The sequence below is a fragment of the Ascaphus truei genome, chromosome 5, assembly GCF_040206685.1.
Source record: "Ascaphus truei isolate aAscTru1 chromosome 5, aAscTru1.hap1, whole genome shotgun sequence".
Lineage (NCBI taxonomy): Eukaryota > Metazoa > Chordata > Amphibia > Anura > Ascaphidae > Ascaphus > Ascaphus truei.
Window position 1 is genome coordinate 66,531,753 of NC_134487.1, and position 18,937 is coordinate 66,550,689.

The 18,937-nt window shown below is 41.1% G+C and overlaps 1 protein-coding gene across 1 annotated transcript in view; it reads right to left on the minus strand.

Annotated features, from left to right (window-relative positions):
• Positions 1-15,963: 15,963 nt before the first annotated feature.
• CFTR (CF transmembrane conductance regulator) overlaps positions 15,964-18,937 on the minus strand; it is a 203,266-nt gene continuing 200,292 nt past the window's right edge. The window contains exon 27 of the mRNA XM_075599966.1: positions 15,964-17,923. Within this exon, the coding sequence (XP_075456081.1) occupies positions 17,717-17,923 (207 nt within the window). The 3' untranslated portion in view covers positions 15,964-17,716. The remainder of the gene's footprint in view (positions 17,924-18,937) is intronic.

Consider the following 18,937-nt stretch of genomic DNA (forward strand, 5'->3'; position numbering starts at 1 on the left):
ATATCACCCGTGGTGTCCCGCAAGGCTCTGTTCTGGGGCCCCTACTCTTCTATGTGTTTATCAAGGATCGGCCTACAGCTTGTAAGGGAGCCTCAATATATATGTATGCAGATGACACAATCTTATATGCACACAGCCCTAGCCTCTCCGACCTTGAACACATACTTCAATCTGACTTTTGAGACTTGAAAATTGGATTTCACAAAACAAACTGTTTTTAAACACTGACAAGACTGTAACAATGGTATTTGGTGACCAATGCTACATTTCTAAAGCTTCCAATGAGTGCGCTCCAGATCAGAACCAACGCTAAAACCACCTTAACTCCTGTTACTAGTTTCAAAAACTTTGGCATACGGTTTGACTCGCATTTAACATTCGGGATGCACATTGATACCCTGACATCCAAAACCTATGCCAAACTAGATTTACTTTAGAGGAACAAATCCTCCCTAAGTCTGCTGGTCTGAAAGCGTATCGCACAGCAGATGCCAATGCCAATTATTGACTATCCAGACATAGTATACGGCTCAGCACCCCAAACCCACCTTAGCAAACTTGACACCCTCTAGAATTCAATATACCGTTTTGTTCTCCATTGCAACTACAGCACAAATCACTGCAAAATGGTCAAAGAACTAGATTGGTCATCACTTGAGACTAGGCGCAAAGTTCATCTTTCCTGTCTTGCCTTCAAATACTTTCTGGGCAAGCTACCCATCAATCTGAACAAGCTCCTCACCCTTACCAGATGCAGCACATATCATCTGAGATCTGACTCCAAAAGACTGTTCATGGTCTTAAGGTTCAACAAAGTATCCAGCTGCTCCTCCTTCTTTTACCATGCACCACAAAACTGGAACAATCTATCTGGACTCTCACAGCTACCACCAGTCTAAGGCCCGGGCCATAGAGGGGTGAGGAGAGCGGAGGCGCGCTAACGCTGAGGCTTGCCTGCTTAAGTCAGCGTGCGCAAAGGGAGCCGGGGGGAGGTGGTTGGAGGCGGGGCAGTGACGTCGCTGGGCCAATCGCCCGCGATGCACTGACGTCAACGTCACGGCACCGACGTCACGGCGCCGTGACGTTGACTCTACTTCAGGCTGATTGGATGTTTTCAGCCGACAGCGCGCTGAAAAACAGCTTGGCGCTCGGCTGAAAACTCCAAAGCCTCCGCACGCCTGCGGACGCTCGCGTGAGCCCCCTCTCAAGGCATCCTCATTGAGGATGCAGGGGCTCAGCGCTGAGCGTCCGCACGCCTCAGCACGGCCTTTCCTTCTATAGTCTCGGCCTAGGTTCTTTCAAAACTAAAGCTGTCTCACATTTTAACATTTTAATCTGGTCTGTAACTGTTACATACGTCTATAATATATATTATCTCTAACTGTGCATGCAATGTCTTGTATATAATGTATACCCTGTGTATTTGTAACCATGTAATGTTTGTCATCTTAACTCTATGCCCAGGACATACGTGAAAACGAGAGGTAACTCTCAATGTATTACTTCCTTGTAAAACATTTTATAAATAAATGAATAAAATAACAAATCACTATTTGATAAAGCACCAACGCCGTGCAAAACGCATGAAAGGATTTGTCAGTACCCCACTTGTATGTATTTTATATATTAAATATTTTGTTTGGTCATCACATCCAGCGTTGCTTTTTTCAGCAGTGCACCGGCTTTTCCTTTCTGGATTCTTCCTTTGCTACACGTCTTTTGTCTGGGAGCATGTCTTGCAGAAGTCACCACAGCACACCCTGAGTTGTTCTATCAGACTTATTCAACACTATTGTGCTGTATTATAAGCCAGTTGATTTACAACATATGAATGTGCATACCCCCGGGTTGGCTCAGACGGTGCTGGTAGTTCCACTTATGCAGGACGTCCACGACTGCCTCCCTTCTCCCTGATTAGGGTTCAGTCACATCTCATATTACTTCAAGCTGTTACATCCACGGTTACGCTTATAGATGTTCAATGCTGGACTGAATGTAAGACTTCTGCTGGTATATTGCTCAAGATTGAACTGAGGACTTTCAGGTTTATTACAGACACTCATGAAACAACGATGGTACTGTAATAGTATTGCTTTATATGGACACATTATTTACAGTGCTTTTGTGACGAAATAGAAAAGTATCATGGTCATTATCATTTACATTGGGGTAGTACTTCTAGCAGTGTAATTAACTAAATACATGCACATAGGTTGAATATAATGATGACTTTTCTTCTTCTTACTTTGCAGGTTCGACACTTCAACCCTACACCATGGAGACCATTCATAAACTGATCCCTTTCACCAAAGAAATGCTCAGCCATAAAACCAAACAGGAGATGGTAAAAATCTAGTGCTGGGCATCGTGCTGTTGTCCTTTTTTGGGGTGGCCATAGGACTGGTGGAGACCATGTGCAGTCCATTCACAAGACAAGAGGACAAGGATACTCTTCCCAGACACAGGACTGCAACAGTAACCACCGCAACAACGCCATGATGATCATCCCATTAATGCTATCACTGGGAGTCAAAATACCACTCAAACCCAAATACAATGTAGTAGAACACTAATGGTCTGTTGCATAGGGAAATACACAATATAAAGAGCACAAAAAGAAGTGATTCATTAGTACCTATAACTATCAGTGGGGTTCCATCCGTCAAATTTTACAGAGACACTGGAACATTCTGGTCAAGACACTGACTTGGCACAGGTCCTGAGATCCTCATCAAAAATGGCGAGTAGATGATCTAGAAATCTTAAAGATAGACTTGTTCATAGCCACCATAGAGATAGTCCAAATAGGACGTGGCTGGAACTTAAACCGAAGGGATTCTTCCCTTGTGGTCGGTGCAAGGCATGTGCCTCAATGTCAACGGATAAAAACTTCTCTGATTCCCAGGACTCTGTAAGCTTTCCTATGAAGACCTTTATCAATTGTCTAAAAACTGCCAATGTAAGAAACAGTATGTGGGTGAAAAGCACAGACAATTAAAGGTACGGGTCCTGGAACATTTAGGATCCATTCACAATAATCGCGACACCCCAGTCACCAGATATGTTAATGAAATACATAATAGTGATGTAAAGGTTCTGAATTTTCTATATTCTTCACAATATAAATATAAATTTTTATTGCGACATAGTCCCGTTATTCCTGTGGCTGCTCGTAGTTTCCAATGTTTACATCTCTTTCACGACACTTATACCCATGGACGGCATTTGCGTGTGACTCCTCACTGAAGAATGATACATCATGCAAAACGTGCGTCGAGGCGTGGTGACGTCACGGGGTGGCGTCCACGAGCGGGATGGTGTTTGGAGGCTGGTAGTGTCCTGGCTGTCGTACGGCATACGGTTGTATCTGGGCTGATTCTATCCTTTCTATAGTCATGCTGCAGCATGTGCATTAGTTTTTCGCAAGTGTTTCCAGTCACACACTGGCGAGCTTACGATGGGATATAATATACTATGTACTATACTATACTGATAAATACTGTTATGATGTACACTATACACACTGTATCCCTGTTTGCTCTAGCACACAACCATTAATGCTCCAGGCTCTACTTTGGACGAATGTTGGCACTTAGTAGTGGTATCCAAGGGGTGTGAATGTGATACATACATACTGTACCTTTACTGTAGTGGTGTGTGTGTATTCACATACCAGTATGACGTTATAGCATTTGTCATTTACCCTGCTACTATTTTCTCCAATTATCCATTCCCTACCTGGGGACATGTCTTATTCCAATTTTATTTTCACTTATGTATATTTTGATAACATTCGTTTCGTCGTTGTTCCTGATTAATATTAAAAATGTATTATTTTTGCTTTTAGCTGTATATATGTCTTGCCTCCATATCGTATTATAGGTATTTGGTTGAGCTAGACCTTTCAGTCATCCCTGTGGATATTATATCCTTTGATACTGTTCATATTGAATTTTGACCTTGAGTGCATATTAAAGGGACTGCTGTGACCTCGGTCACTTCTTTTTGTGCTCTTTTGATCATCACATTACTCAGCTCATCATTCAAAGCGATACTCATCTCATCACATCATCATTGACTGCAGTAGTAGCTGCTTCACTTCACTTTGTTATCTCACTACTTGATATTTTCTGCTAGTGCTACTAATACTTTTTATACAGTGAGATAGTTAAACTTGTGAATAGAAGTTGTGCCTTAAATGATGATCAGTTTAACACTGAAGCTTCTTTTCATCATCACCAGAATGATGACGAGACATTATTTTAAACAAACTGCTGAGAGGCTGCGACTGGTTTTGGACTCTGTTACCATCCACGATATTATATAATTGTATTGTAGCATTTCTGTGGTTTTGTAGGGATAACTCCTTTGTTGTTTATGTTTTTCTATTATTTATTATAATAAAATATTTATTTTTGTAATAAAACATTTAACATTGAACATTTTTTTTCTGTCAACAATCAAATAAATGCTATGCACATTCCTACACTGAGCTACAGTAGCAAACTAGTGACTGTTAATTAATAGAGGAAATTTGCTAGACAAGGAATGTGTCAATCATACTGTATGTTGCCTAGTTTCACTGTTACACCATTATCCCACTCCACATACCCAAACTCTAGTGCCCTGGGACTGGGAGGCACAGTAGACAGGGAGTTAGCAACCACTCTACTGTACCTCATTATGTAATTCTTTTTAAATTACACATCAGGAGCTGTATGGGCCTTATTATTTCTAAACAATGCATACATACATTTTCATGTCTTTGGAACGTGTTACTGCTGCAGATGCAGACTATATTTTTTACATACTGTACAACATGGATATTATTTTATTGGTGGGTATCTGCCAGGTGCGAATTAATAATACTGTCAGGGACAGGTGTAACACTGCATGCATAGCAGAGGAGACTGGGTGCTACTGTACTGTACCCATTCCCCACTAGATGGTCCAAATAATCTTTAAAAAAATAAGTAGCCATTTTTTAAAGTTTTGTTTTTGTTAATAACATAATGATGATGGATGATATCATGGCGCTGGTGGCAGTGACAGGAGATCAACAATTCAAAACTAGATAAGCCAGGTGCTGTGCTGATGCCAACCTGCCAATGCTACTCACTGTTCTGAGCCACCTCTGCTAGTAGTAGTTGTGCTAATCATCTCTGCCACACTGGTGGTAGTGGTCCACACACACAGCCATGTAGACTGCTACTGTTGCATGGTATATTTAAAGTGCAGCTATAGTGCTGGTAGAAGGGTTTGTATAATAATAATAATAATAATAATAATAATAATAATAATAATAAACTAATAGCCCGCTGCTCCCTGCATTACCTCTTGAATGTTGGGTGCAGGGGACTGTATATTTGGGAGGAATAAAATGTTTATTCATCTTGATAAAAGTGAGCCTTACAAAGCTGCCATGGGACAGTTTTGTCTGTCGGTTAGTATAGCACACGCTGTACTAAACACTCTCTCTGACAACACACTTGCAGGAGGAAAACTAAGCCAGTCCACTGCCACCTTTGCATGAGCAGATTATGTTTTGGTATTCAAGAGTATCAGATTCAGGAGGCAGGAATTTAGTACTGTATCACCCATTACCGCCTTCACCATGTCCATAGCAATAGTACTGTTACAGGTGTCTGCTGCTTCTTCTGCTTGTTTTGCTCCTGCAGCTTAGGCAGGGCACGATCTTTTGTGGTTTGACAATAGTAAAACACACCCAATGGGCAGTAACATTCAGGTAAGCATCGCCTCCATGACCACCACTCCACATGTCAGTAGTAAGGTGTACCCTACTTCCCTCTGACTGGGTTAGGGCATCAACCACCAATGCAACAACTTTGCTGTACCATTTGGGAAGCCCCTTGTTAGAGAAATAGTATCTGCTTGGGATGGTCCAGCATGGCTCACAACTTTGAATAAGCTCTCTGAAGCACTAAGATTGAACACATTTGAACGGCCACAAGTCTATAGCAAGCATTGAGCTAAATTCCTTTCAGCACCAGAGCTCTCTCATGGGTGCAGTGGAAAAATGTTCCCTTATCAAATGCTTCCAGAACTGTGGGCAGCTGCTGTTGCATTGTTGCATATCAGTCTGCTTGTACTAGTACTAGGGGCATTAACACTCATATTATTATATCTGCTTTGAAAAACTGATACTGCACAGGAGAGCACATTTAGCACTCATGCCATGATTATCATCATCATCATCACTGCTATTGATTATCCTCATCCCTGCTACACCAAAATCATCTTAATCGATATGATAGAATGCATTACCACCATGAGACAATAGTGATTGTGTTGGGGGTGAGTGTGTTAAGTCTACTGACTCTGGTAACCTATTGTCTACAGCTAAGGCCGCCTTTACCCTAGTGCAGCCGTAGCGGCGCAACTCTGATAACCGCGGGCAGATGCAGTATGTTTTTTTTTCCCCGGAGTATATTGCGGTATTTTAGCGCTCGTAATATTAGCATTTTATTAGCGCTGTCTGCAATACTGCAATACCATCTAAAAACTCAGGGGGCGTTCGTGAGCTGTTGTCTTCAAAGTCTAATACTTTAGCAGTTTAACCTACGTCAGTACACAGTCTGCGTGTGCGCGCCCAGTAATTGTAAATTTGCATATTTATACATGCATGTGCAGTGCTGTATGTCTCATTTGAAAATTGTTGAAACGCATAGGCGTGTACTGTAACAGTATCACATTTCGGCATATACAGCGCTCTCCCATCGCTCGCCCCCGCACACATACAGGAAGTACACCTCACCCACACCATTCCTTTGAATGTGTGTCTTTCTAGTTTCAATCACGTTCCTGCTTGATAACTGATGATTACTGCGCATGCGTCTGTAACTTCACCACTGCTTGCTTGCGAAGTTCAAGAGTGAGTGAGTGGCCAAAAAAAAAAAAAATTCTCCTAATTTTTTATTTTCTCCACAAGCCTGCCTAAACCATCTTGATATTAAGATATTCAATCTGTGCTGTAGCTTTTGACTGCGACACTGTGCGTTTGACTGCACATCGTTGATTTGTGTGCTTTTTATGTTTTTGGGGGTGTAGGGATCAAATTATTATGATAACCTGCCTTTTGAAAAGAAGTCATTTCTTTGAACTACAGTACAGCTAATCCTTCATGCAGCTGTACCCTGAACCCCCCTCCCCCACGCACACACACAAGGCTTGCTCAAGGATTTGAACCTCTTATCGACAGACACCTCTCCAGAACCATTCAGTTTCTAAAGCTTGTCATTGTGTTTTTAATCGTCCGTCCCTAGCCGAGCATCACCTCTCTGCGCCTGCGTGTAATCCTCTTTGGGATGGGAGCTACAGTACATAGCTGATGATTACTGCGCATGCGTCTGTAACTTCACCACTGCTTGCTTGCGAAGTTCAAGAGTGTGTGAGTGACCAAAAAAAAAAAAGGCCTGACTGACTGTTCTGTACACCATCCTACTATAAATGTTTTGACTTTCTGTACATAAATGTTTTCACTAGCAGTAAACCATACACCTGTTAATGTTTTGAATTGCTGTACACTTAAAATGTTTTAAAATTGTATTTGTAAATAAATGTTTTTGTACTTACTCCACCAATAAAAGAAAATGTTGATTTCTTTTAAATTGTTCCATTGTCTCCTTTTATACCGTAACAAAATACAGTGTTTCTAGAACATACTGTACAGTACTGTCCAGGCATACTGTACAGTACTGTATTGTATACTGTAGGCATGCTCAGTACTGTACATCACAAGAGTATTAAAACAATACATGTTGTACGGGTTTAGAATACACATATGTACTGGAATACATGTAGAATAAATGCATACTTTTTATTTTTCGGGTTTATTATACAGTATATATAAAAAAAAGTATTGTATACGGTCTGAAAACAACAGCATACTGTTTCAGGTTTTTTATGAAGCTCTCAGTTACAGTATTCTATCCTAATCAATAACAACGGCCACTAAACTGTAGACTCCGGTACGTGTTTTTTTTTAATCAGATTCAGCAATGTGCAGGCATTGTAACACAAAGCGATATTATCCATAGAAATCCCTCCATTTGCCGTTTTCCGCATGAGATGACAAAGTTTTCTTTTCTGAGGAAAAACAAAAGTCAAAGTTTTACTGTAATGGTCAGTCAGTCCCCTAAAGAAGTTCCCACAGTTAGTCCCACCAATAATTTTCTCTGGGGGCGTCTCCTGTTCACATGCGCATGCGCCTACTGTCGATGTGATGACACGCATAAGCGTTTCAAGAAGGTTCCAATGTGCATGCGCCTAGCTTTCCACCAATTGTGCAGTATCTACTGTAGAAGCTGCTCAGCCAATGATATTGCTTACAGGAGAATCGCTTGACTGCGCATTGATATTGATATTTCAAAAACAGAATAAAATACGGCAACATTACTCACCATAGACTTTGCCAATCAGCTGGCGCCGAGCCACTGCCAGTCCCGTATTCTTGATTATACACGTAGTTGACGGGTGACAGCGGGACTAATACACCTGTAGTCAGCCGATGAGGCTGGAAATCGCTTAGGTACTTGCAAGCTTGCTGGAATCTGTATGCGAAATCCGGCTCAGGCTGCAGGTATCCGGGCAGGGACAGACAGCAAGGGTTGTCGGTCACCAGGTTTTCACTGATGGTCGGACCGTTATTGTAAGCCGGTGCTGGTGCTGGTGCTGGCGCATTGCTTGCCTGCGACTGACGTTTCTTAGTTGGTTTTAACATGACCTTTTGCCTTTTGAAGTCTCCATGATCATAGATACGGGAAAAACCTGGTGATACACACCAATACCCTCCAATAACATCGGGATCAATACGAAAAAAACATGGATCGATACATAACTTTTTCTTTATTGCACGCTTCCACACATGAGTATCTGGCGAAAATTTGTAAAAGTCATAGTTTTCGATAAAATACTAATAAATTTGACCAACTGTGGCCATCTTATCATCTGTTGCATTAATCGCGGCCCATATTAAATAAGCGTACGTTCTGTTGGGTTTTTGGAACACGGACTGCAGTTGTGCACTCATGTCGGGACTCTCAGGACAATAAAACAAGACCAGACACTGCTTGAATTTTTTAATATGAAAATGCCTAAGTTGATACATTATTGTAACTTCTTCAGTCCCAAAGCCAATTTACAATGGACCACTGTGGTATTCTTTTAAACACCTGCAAGTCGACACATTGCTGAAGCGCATGCGCATTACAATTCATGAATATCTGCCATCTGGCGGATACGTGAAGAATTGCAACCAATTAAATCCGAACCATTATCAATAAACACATCAACAGCGGGTGCGAATGCAACATGAATGCGGTATGAATGCGGTCAGAATGCGGCATGAACGTGGTGAAGTGCATGGCATTCGGAAAAAATCTCCGAAACAATTCGGAGATGTTGGAGAATAAAAGGGGCAGCCGCTGTACATTTCCACTTGTGACATTACACTGTGTTGTCTGATGCTGGCTATCAAAGGTTATCTGTCACCTTGTGTGGTTGTGGCAGGTCATGTGAGCTCTTAAAGAAGAGGTGCCAAGTTGAGTACTCAGCTTTCTCCTTTTCCCAACCGTTCTACATAAGCAACATGTAGCTGTAACCCAATCCTTTGAGAGTTTAAAATGACGCCACAAAATGGCTCTGGTTGTATTTGAAGTATGGGCCAAGGGAGACGTAACTGGTGTTTCTGGATGAACTTGTGAATGTAATTGTCATCGTCTATGTGTTAGTGAAAGTGGTGTTGGCCCTGGGGTCTCCACATCATCATCATCGTCACCACAAAAAAACCAGAACCACGATTGGTCAATTGTCGTTTGGGGTGATGATGACGTCTATGTATAACAGTGCGTGGTGATATTGCTGATGAGGAGGAAGCAAGCATCAATGTACGTGATGTTGAAGATGATGGCTTATATTTATTAAATCATGAATACACAGGGTTGTTGTTGTTATTATTATTTATTATTACCGCTTGTATTGATCGCTTTACTTGTCATTGAATCTGTATTTTTACAAACGTGAAGAATGATCACAGTATCATCACTTTTATCTGAAACACCAAATTCATCCTCATTGCCCAGGGCACCACTACCAGCAGTGTCACTTAAATCACAGTCTTCAACAGCAAAAGCAACATCCTCATCATCATTAGAAACCTTCATAACAAGTGATATTTAAATGGATGAATCATCACGTACATCCCCCTAGTCCTCAATGTCATCAAGTACCTGTGATTGAATATGTGACTGTTTTAACAGCTCTTCAGACACGAGTAACATCAATGTCAGAACTTGTTTGGTACTAATTGCTATTTTGAACTGTGACAAGGATAAACCTTTTGAAAATGAGTTAATTGGCACTGGCAGCAGTAACAAGCACATGAGAAGCTGGTGTTGGTGTCAGTGGTTGTGGTAGTGAGCCGGGGTGTTTTTCAGTAGAAATGATAGTTTTATTCACATTCTTAAAATTATACTTCAATACAGTATCCATTTTAGCTATGGACAGGGACATAGCCGACTGACTAACTAACTTTCTCTTTCTGTTTTCTCTTTACATCTCTTCTTAACTGGAAGTTCATTGTCGTCTATTAGACACAGGAGAGGGAGGCCAGGGGAAGTGGTCCTTCTACAGTAAGATTGTTGTGATTCATTGACAATGTCATTATTGTCCTTCCGCTTATACTTGCTGTGACTGTTATGATGTCTTTGAATACTAGTTGTAGCTGGATCATCACCAGTACCAACAGCACCATAAACTGATTTAACTGTATCAGATTCATCACCACAAATGCTACCCCCAAAAATACATCCACCTCTCCTTCCCCCGCCGCTACGTCTACTTTCCAAATATTTATTCAAAAGACTATTACTGGTATTTCTACTATTAAACATGTTTTTGATGTAAGTATTTTACTTCACTTTTGTTATACATAGAGCTATATTATTATGCAATGCAGCCAGTGTCCTGCTGCGGCTGTGAAATAGGTGGCACACAAGGCACACTGCAGAGAGAGAATGATATAGAAACTCAATTTGGGAACGGTTTAGTTTATCACATTGATTGTTTAAACATTGATATTACAAACTGTTCTGGAAGTTTAATAATTATTCTTGAGATTATTTTTCCCAGTAATATCAATAATAATAATAACTGCTGCTATATATCTATATATTATATATATTATCTCAAGATAATATACTACAATGACAGTAACATGTGTAGCATGAGGGCCAGATGCAGAAACCCCTTCACAGATAGTCCAGTCAATCACAGCAGGATACTGCAACAACTATTAAGTAAATCAGTTTTTAATTATAATAGTACAGCAGCAATACACAGGATAACCGACCCACAGTTAAACCCTACAACAAATGGCTTCATCTTGACGCTGCACCTGTATTTATACCCCTCGGCTCCTCCTCCTCCTCCGCAGTGACGGATTAGGCGGATTATGTTTTTTCATTGAATTATTGATTCGTTGGGCGGATTGCCACTGATAGAAACAAAAGTGGTGGATTTAAATTTTTGTTACCGATTCGTGGAAATCCGCGTACCAAAGGAACCGGCAGATCCGAGGGGAATCCAAATCTGCAAAAGAACTTCGCCCATCACTACTCCGGAATACAGACCCCATGGTCATTGAAAGTGCTAAATATTTTCTAAAGATAGAAATGGTCTATTCATACTGTACCCTGATCTGTCCCCCGCATAGAAATGAAAACCGCATGTTTAAAAAAAATAAATCTGTCTTCAAGATAAAGACTGTGCTATAAAAGGTTGACCTTTGTTTGCTACTGAGTTAGAGAAGGAAGCAAAGCAAATTCACTCTGCTAAAATATCATGGCAAATAAATAATGCTCCCACATATTCCAGTTGCAGACAGAATGTCTTATTAACATCATCAAAACTGTGTTTTGTTTTTTAAATCCCCGATCCCATTGTAAAGCATACTTTAACTCTCCAGTAAACCTGTCCCCACTGAGCTCGCCAGGAACGTGAGATTCATATTCTTTTTATAACAGGTGCAAAGGCCCAAACTGTCTGACATTGTCTGTTTTTATAAGTGGGTAATTTCTGTAAATGATCAGCTCAGTACAGTACTGTATGTCAGGCTCTTCAACTATTTCTTCAAGGAGACCTGATCAAAAATAATTTTGGAGTAGAAGGGCCACAAGCTTATTGCAATGTCATTTTAAATACATTTAAAGACGTTAAACTTACTATATTTCAACATTTTGCAACTGTTTGGAGCATCTGTGCCATATACAGTATGTTTACATTACCTTAAGTGAGTTTGTGTCAAAAACAGCACTTAGCTGCTTAAGGAACTACTGTACTATGAAATGAGATGAAGCAAAGCATCAAAGGGTCCATCACGAGTCGCGTTCGGACGACGGGCCGTAAGTTGAAGAGCCCTGATATGTGTTATTGTGATTAATTTATTCAGTATGCTCTCAAAACACACATGGCTCTTGACGCCGTTTGGTACAGTAAATATTTGTATTGCAGCAATAGTTTCCCAATGACAAATCTTATATTCTAAACTTAAAACATGTTCATTCAGGGATCTAAAGATTAATAGAATGGACTTAAAGATAACAATAGCCAGAAAAATAAACATGCTTGATATAACTTTATTCTTTACAAAACAGCAAACTTCAACATCATTATCCTTTGCCCTGGAAGTATTAATCTTACCATTCATTGTTGTGTCTGATGCAAATGCAGAGTTGCCAAGCATAATAACGTAGATGGAAGAACCTTACGTCAGGAATTACACAAGAAAGGCAAGATAAAAGAATATTGTTTTACTTACTGCATACAACAATTAAACCCATTCAGGTATATAGTCACATTTGTTTTTGTGCTGTTCTGATTCTAAAAATACCATGTATTTAGATATAGTCTAACTAATCAATATCCACAATTAGGATTGTTATTAAGAAAACAGGAAAAGCGGTTCAGCAAATACAAATGCTTAGTTCTGCATAAAACAAAAAAATATTTAGCATGCCGACGATGTTTTGTAATATGATAGGATGAACCTTAACTTGTTTACTTGTGTTTTTCAACAAGGGTTCCTAGGGCTTTTCGAAAGAGTTCTGTGAAATTTCAGGTAATTGGAAATTGTACCAAATACAGAAGAATTTACGATGCATGTTATCTCTGACGCGTTAAATGAGAGTTGGGGTTCCTTTTGTAACCCATATTCCCCCACCCAATCGCAGATAGGGTGCATGTGAGGGGATTTATATGTATTACCCAGTGTGGGGCTTTACCTGTTAGGAGGCCTGAGCCTCCGCCAGTGAGAGCCTTGGGTGTATCCTCTGGAACAATACTATATTGTACAGCGCCTCCACCTGCGATGGCTCCCAGCAGAGCGGGAGTTGTTCCTCGCAGGACACATTCAAATGAACACATACACTGAATGTAAAATAGCAACGGTCTTTACTATATGCAGAATATAACTTAACACATACAGTAGCGGCGCAGCTGAGTCTAAAGCGGCTCGAGCTGCAAGCCGCGTGGTGTTCCGGTTTCGTCGTTTTTTTCCCTTGGCGTGCCGCGCGTCATCGATGCGCGGTCACGCTTCATTGGGAGCGTGCGCGCATGGCGCGCGTGCCCAGGGCTCCCCGAGGGAGCCCATGGTTGCTGTAATGTGGGGGATGGCGGTGGGGGGCTCCGGGGGACCCGGCGGACCCAGAGAGGGGAGGGGGAAGCCCCGATCGGAGGACCGATCCTCCGAGGCTCCGGCGCGTGCTCGGGAGAATGCAGCGCGCGCCGGGTACCTGCCGCGGCCGAGAACGGGCGAGTGTTAGACTCAGCTCGGCTGCGACAGTACATCAGCAATACACAACAAGATATATGTACCACCCTCTGCCACTAGCTGGCAACTATAACCTTGCCCCTAACTGGGCTATACCCTTACACCCCTTTCCCAACCCCGTGTCCAAAGAGTCCAAGCCCATCCAAATGTGTGAACAGGCCTGTCACATGTGAGGAGCAAGTTAAAGTTGGTGCACGTGTGGAAGGTTGTAAATACCTGCCCAGGTGTCTCTACACCTGGGTGTCTTCGCAAAGGGTCTACAGGCACCGCTTGGTCCAGCGCTGATCTGTACCTCTGCGTGGGATGGGGTCCAGCCGGACATCCCTCCGTAAGGACAGTCTCTGGATCAGCAACGCAGCATACAAGAACATGCAGCATACACTATACTGGGTCCCTGTAATAAAGAACTGCACAGAGTCTCTCCCTCTCCATACACTAAGGAACTGCACAGGGTCTGTTCACTAGGTCCCTGCCTAGCACACAGCTGAAGGGGCACAGGGTTCTTACCTAAGGGCCTGTCCCTGTGACCACCCACCCTCACTAGTGGGGAGTCAGGGCCTCAACTCTAGCATGGGGATTTCTGGCCTAGGGCAGAAGCTCGCAGCTCTCTGCCCCCCTTCTTTCCCCCTCATTCTCCTAAGGCCTAGGCCAAGCTTCCCGCTGGCGTGCTGAGGCGCGCTGAGGCTTAGGGAAAACGTGTGCTTTCCCTGCACACCATCAGGGGGCGAGCCGGGGGCGGGCCAGTGACGTCACAGAGCTGGTTCGCCCTCATTGGGCGAATCGCTCACGTGACCGGCCCTGCGCTCCGGCAAGCGGGGAAATCTAAAATTCTGGTAAGACCTACGCTTCCTCGCGCTTGCGGAAGCGTAGGCGAGCCCCTACTAAAGCCGCTCTAATTGCGACTGTAGGGGCTCAGTGCTGAGTGGGAGCACGCCTCAGCGCGCCTCCGCCAGCAAGCAGCAACAATGGACGAGGCCTAAGTCTCACTGACTCATGTGCTTCACTGTCTGCTTCCTGACTCTGCACACAACATTGTATCCAATTCCCTGCTGCAGAGAATCTGCAAGTCTCAGTGGCTGGCTGGCTGCAGGTGACAGGGATCATAGGGCATTCCCCCTTAGGCTGCTGGGAGATGTAGTCCACTCAGGACCTCTTTCCTATGGGGACCATGTGCGCGATCTCTACTGCGCATGTGCTAAGCTGTAATGGCCGCTGCTACGCTTAACTGTGCCTGCACAACCTCCCAGAGCTCCTGCACACTTGTAATGGCCACCGCTACCCTTGCTAACCTCTGCGCATTGCGCGAACCTCGCGCCACCCACAACATGGATGCCGCGGCTATCTGCGCATGCGCAACCCTTCGTACATGCGCGAGCATCAGGACCCCGATGGCGCCAGCCCAGATGGCGGCGCCAACCGGGAGAAGTCGCCATCCCCTTCCCCCTCTGCCACAGGGGTAAGGCAGGGGGCAAAAGAAGATCAGGGGAACCGGGGGTGACCCCCTTACACTTACAATGCATCTTATCTCAGATGTGCTATTAGAGAGGGTTGGGGTTCCTTACAATGCATCTGATCTCAGACGCGCTATTAGAGAGGGTTGGGGTTCCTTACAATGCATCTGACCTCAGACGCTCTATTAGAGAAGGTGGGGTTCCTTACAATGCAGCGGATCTCAGACGCGCTATTAGACAGGGTTGGAGTTCCACAGAATTAGGCAACATAATTACAGGGTTTCTTAACCAAAAAAAGGTTGGAAACCACTGAGCTAGACCATTAAAAAGTATAAAATGTTGATTAATTTTCTGTACATACCAGTACTGCATAATAAAATACATACAGTATTATTGTATATACTTTCAAATTGGTAAGAATACTCCTTTTTAAAACAACAACAAATCCCTCAAAATGTGTTTGGTTCTGTGTACATTGGACTAGGATGTTGGAAATCCTCTAGCAAATGTAGACGAGGATAGATATATTTGTATGCAAAGATGTAAAGATTTTGATTGTAAACGTTTATTCCACTCAGCTGCAAAAGATGATAGAAAAAAGCAAGACACTAGATTATTTAGCAACAAAAAACGAGTTGTTATACACAGGTATTCATTTTTTAACGTGTTTAATTCTCTGCGATTACAATAAATACCAAGGGTACATTCTAGAAGTACATTTTTGAGGGGCAGTGCTATGACTTTGAAGAACTCATACAACACCTTATTATACTAAATTGCACCTGAAGTGTATTTTGGTAAATTGGCAGTTTTTGGCTACACTGGCACTCACAATAAAATCATATGCAAAGATGTATAATAATTATATAAATGATTTTTATGACAATTTTTAAGGCACACAAAACTAGTACATAAGGCTAAAGCAGAGATCTGAGTCGAAAAGTAAGATTCCATTTCATTTATACAAATCTTTTAGTAGAAATCATAACAAAGTTCACATATAATCAATTCTGTTTTACACATATATTTTGTTCTGCAAAGTGCATTATTCAATCACTTCTTTAAATACAGCATTATATTAAGAAATGTTTTTAAAAATATTGAAATAAATACTATATTCTAAAGAAAATGTCAATAAACCTACAAAATTGTAGTGTATAAAAAGATTTGTGTCAAAGAAATATGTATATATGACCACACATACATACATATGTTTTAGCGTACCATTTACGTAATATTTAGGCCTATATTCAATAAACAGTGCTAAACCTTAGCATGTCTAAACTCCCATTCATTTGAATGTTAGTTAGGTCATGCTAGAGCTCACTCTATAGTGAATATATGTCTTCGTTTTATATTATTAGATTTCAAGCAATACAAGTTCATTAAATAGATCATATAATTGAAAAATAACTAATGCCTTTCTAATGTCTGGAAAACATGACTGCAGCAAACATTATTTCAAGCCTGAATTGCTTTGTGTGTAACAAACTTTACTCTATAACTCTGACCCTTTTCCACTGTGGGCTTCTCCTTTGCTTGAAAGGACCCAACATCTTCCCGAGCAAGAGAGAGATGGCTTCACAGCCTATTTATTGGGGACCTTTACCTTATAGTTTTTGGACATGCAGCACTAAATTCCTTCTATTCATTTATTTTTATCGAGCTTTCATTTTTATTAAAACAATAAATACTAATCTATTTATTTTCCAGTAAGCAGGAAATGTGCATCTCTGTTTTAAAAGCTATGTGGACTGGAGGAAATTGAAATGTTTCGCAGTTTAGTCCGCAAATACGTAAATAAAACAAATACTGACTGTATATGTTCATAGAAAAATGCAGAAGAATATGTGGCTAGTATAGAAAGATTTCTGGTAGAAAAATGTATTTTCAAATATATATAAGTTATACTTACATGAGACACTGAAAATGTAAATTAGAACAACTAACTATGTAGATATGTTATATTGCATACACACTATCCGACCCCTTCATTACAGGATCATGTCACTTGTGGGCGTCATGAGCAGTACTTCACTGGTCTACATGACTGGACCAGGCGTTAAACTATATGCAGCATATGACAAATGGTCACAATAATAAATAATAATAATGAACAAGGCATTTTGTCTGAGACACTGAAACTCTTAATCATTTACTTAAATGTCTTCTACTACATAAGATACAGTGTGTTATCACAATGCTGTAATTAATGTTGGCAGTTTATATATTTTATGAAGAAAACAATGCGTTATTTAACAGATGTTACATGGACCGCTTAACTCTGTATTGTCATGGCTATATTGTGTATTAAATACAGTCTATTTCCATAGGCACCTGCAGCCACTGACAACGCATACACAGAGAAAATAGGGGTCTCTGCTATTAGTTTTAGAAACAAATGTTGTTTCATGCACGATCAGAGTCTTGTTTCCTGTACTTCCTCTTCAGTTTCTTCCTGTAAGGCAGTGATTTTGGGTCTGGACTTCCTCTTACTTGAGTTTCTACGATGCAACGGGAATAGTTTCAAGCGATCAGAATGACTCATGGCCTGTTTGAAGAAACTCTTTTCGTTCATTAGCTTCTGAATAGAGTCATACTGCCGCACCGTATTTTCTTCAATCACCTAAACAAACAATACATTTGTTAAATTAAAAGCTAAACATATACATATACATATATATATATATATATATACATATATATATATATATAAATACATTCAAAGACCATACAATGAAGATCGCTGACATGGTATCAATGTAATAAATAAATACTGTGTGTGTGTGTTATATATATATATAATTTTTTTAAACAATTAACATGACAGTGAAACTTGTCTGGTGAGCTGAAATAAAAGTCTTGATAATGAATATCAATTTATACCATACAGGAGCAGCACACAATAAGGGATAGATCTATTTTTCTCAAAGAAATGTGAGTTTTATTCATAAAGTATCTGTATCTGTAGCTTCCCTCAGGTCAAAAGACCTACCACATAAGGCTCATACATACATCACGGCAAAAAGTAGTGCTGTTCTGGGGCAAAAAATTGCATCATACTGTGTGTATCAAAGACATAAATACATGTGGACAATGTTTGTGCTTCAGAATTGCCCCACTTTTGCCTGAATACATATATATCAAATGCAACATTTAGAGGCAAAGTCGCAACTCACACTGAACTATACCTGCACCAGGCAGCTTCTATTTGTTCATCTTAACTGCACCATTTGCGGGTATGTTTGAGATGAGATTAGTTGTTTTTGGGAAGAGTTATGGTAAGGTTACAGTTCCATATTGGTGCAGGTCTATGTATTAAGAAATGTGTGTTATTTTTCAGTACTTGAGGTTTTCCTGCATTTGTTAGAACTTTGAATGTGTTATCTTAAGCGCAGAATGCGCCAAATTCTACAAAGAAGGAAAAAAGAAAATATACCCCCAGGAAGCTCATTCATGTAAGGGTTAATCCTATCCCCTATTCAGGACTTAAAAATTACTTGCTGCAGGTAGCCCCACCTATATAAGGCTCCTCCTTCTACCTGCAGTTAGAGTAAGAATCTCTGAAAGTTGAAAAACATAACTGAAATAGGTTGATAGAGGTAGGGAAAAACAGGTGACCACTGCTGTGAATGAACTC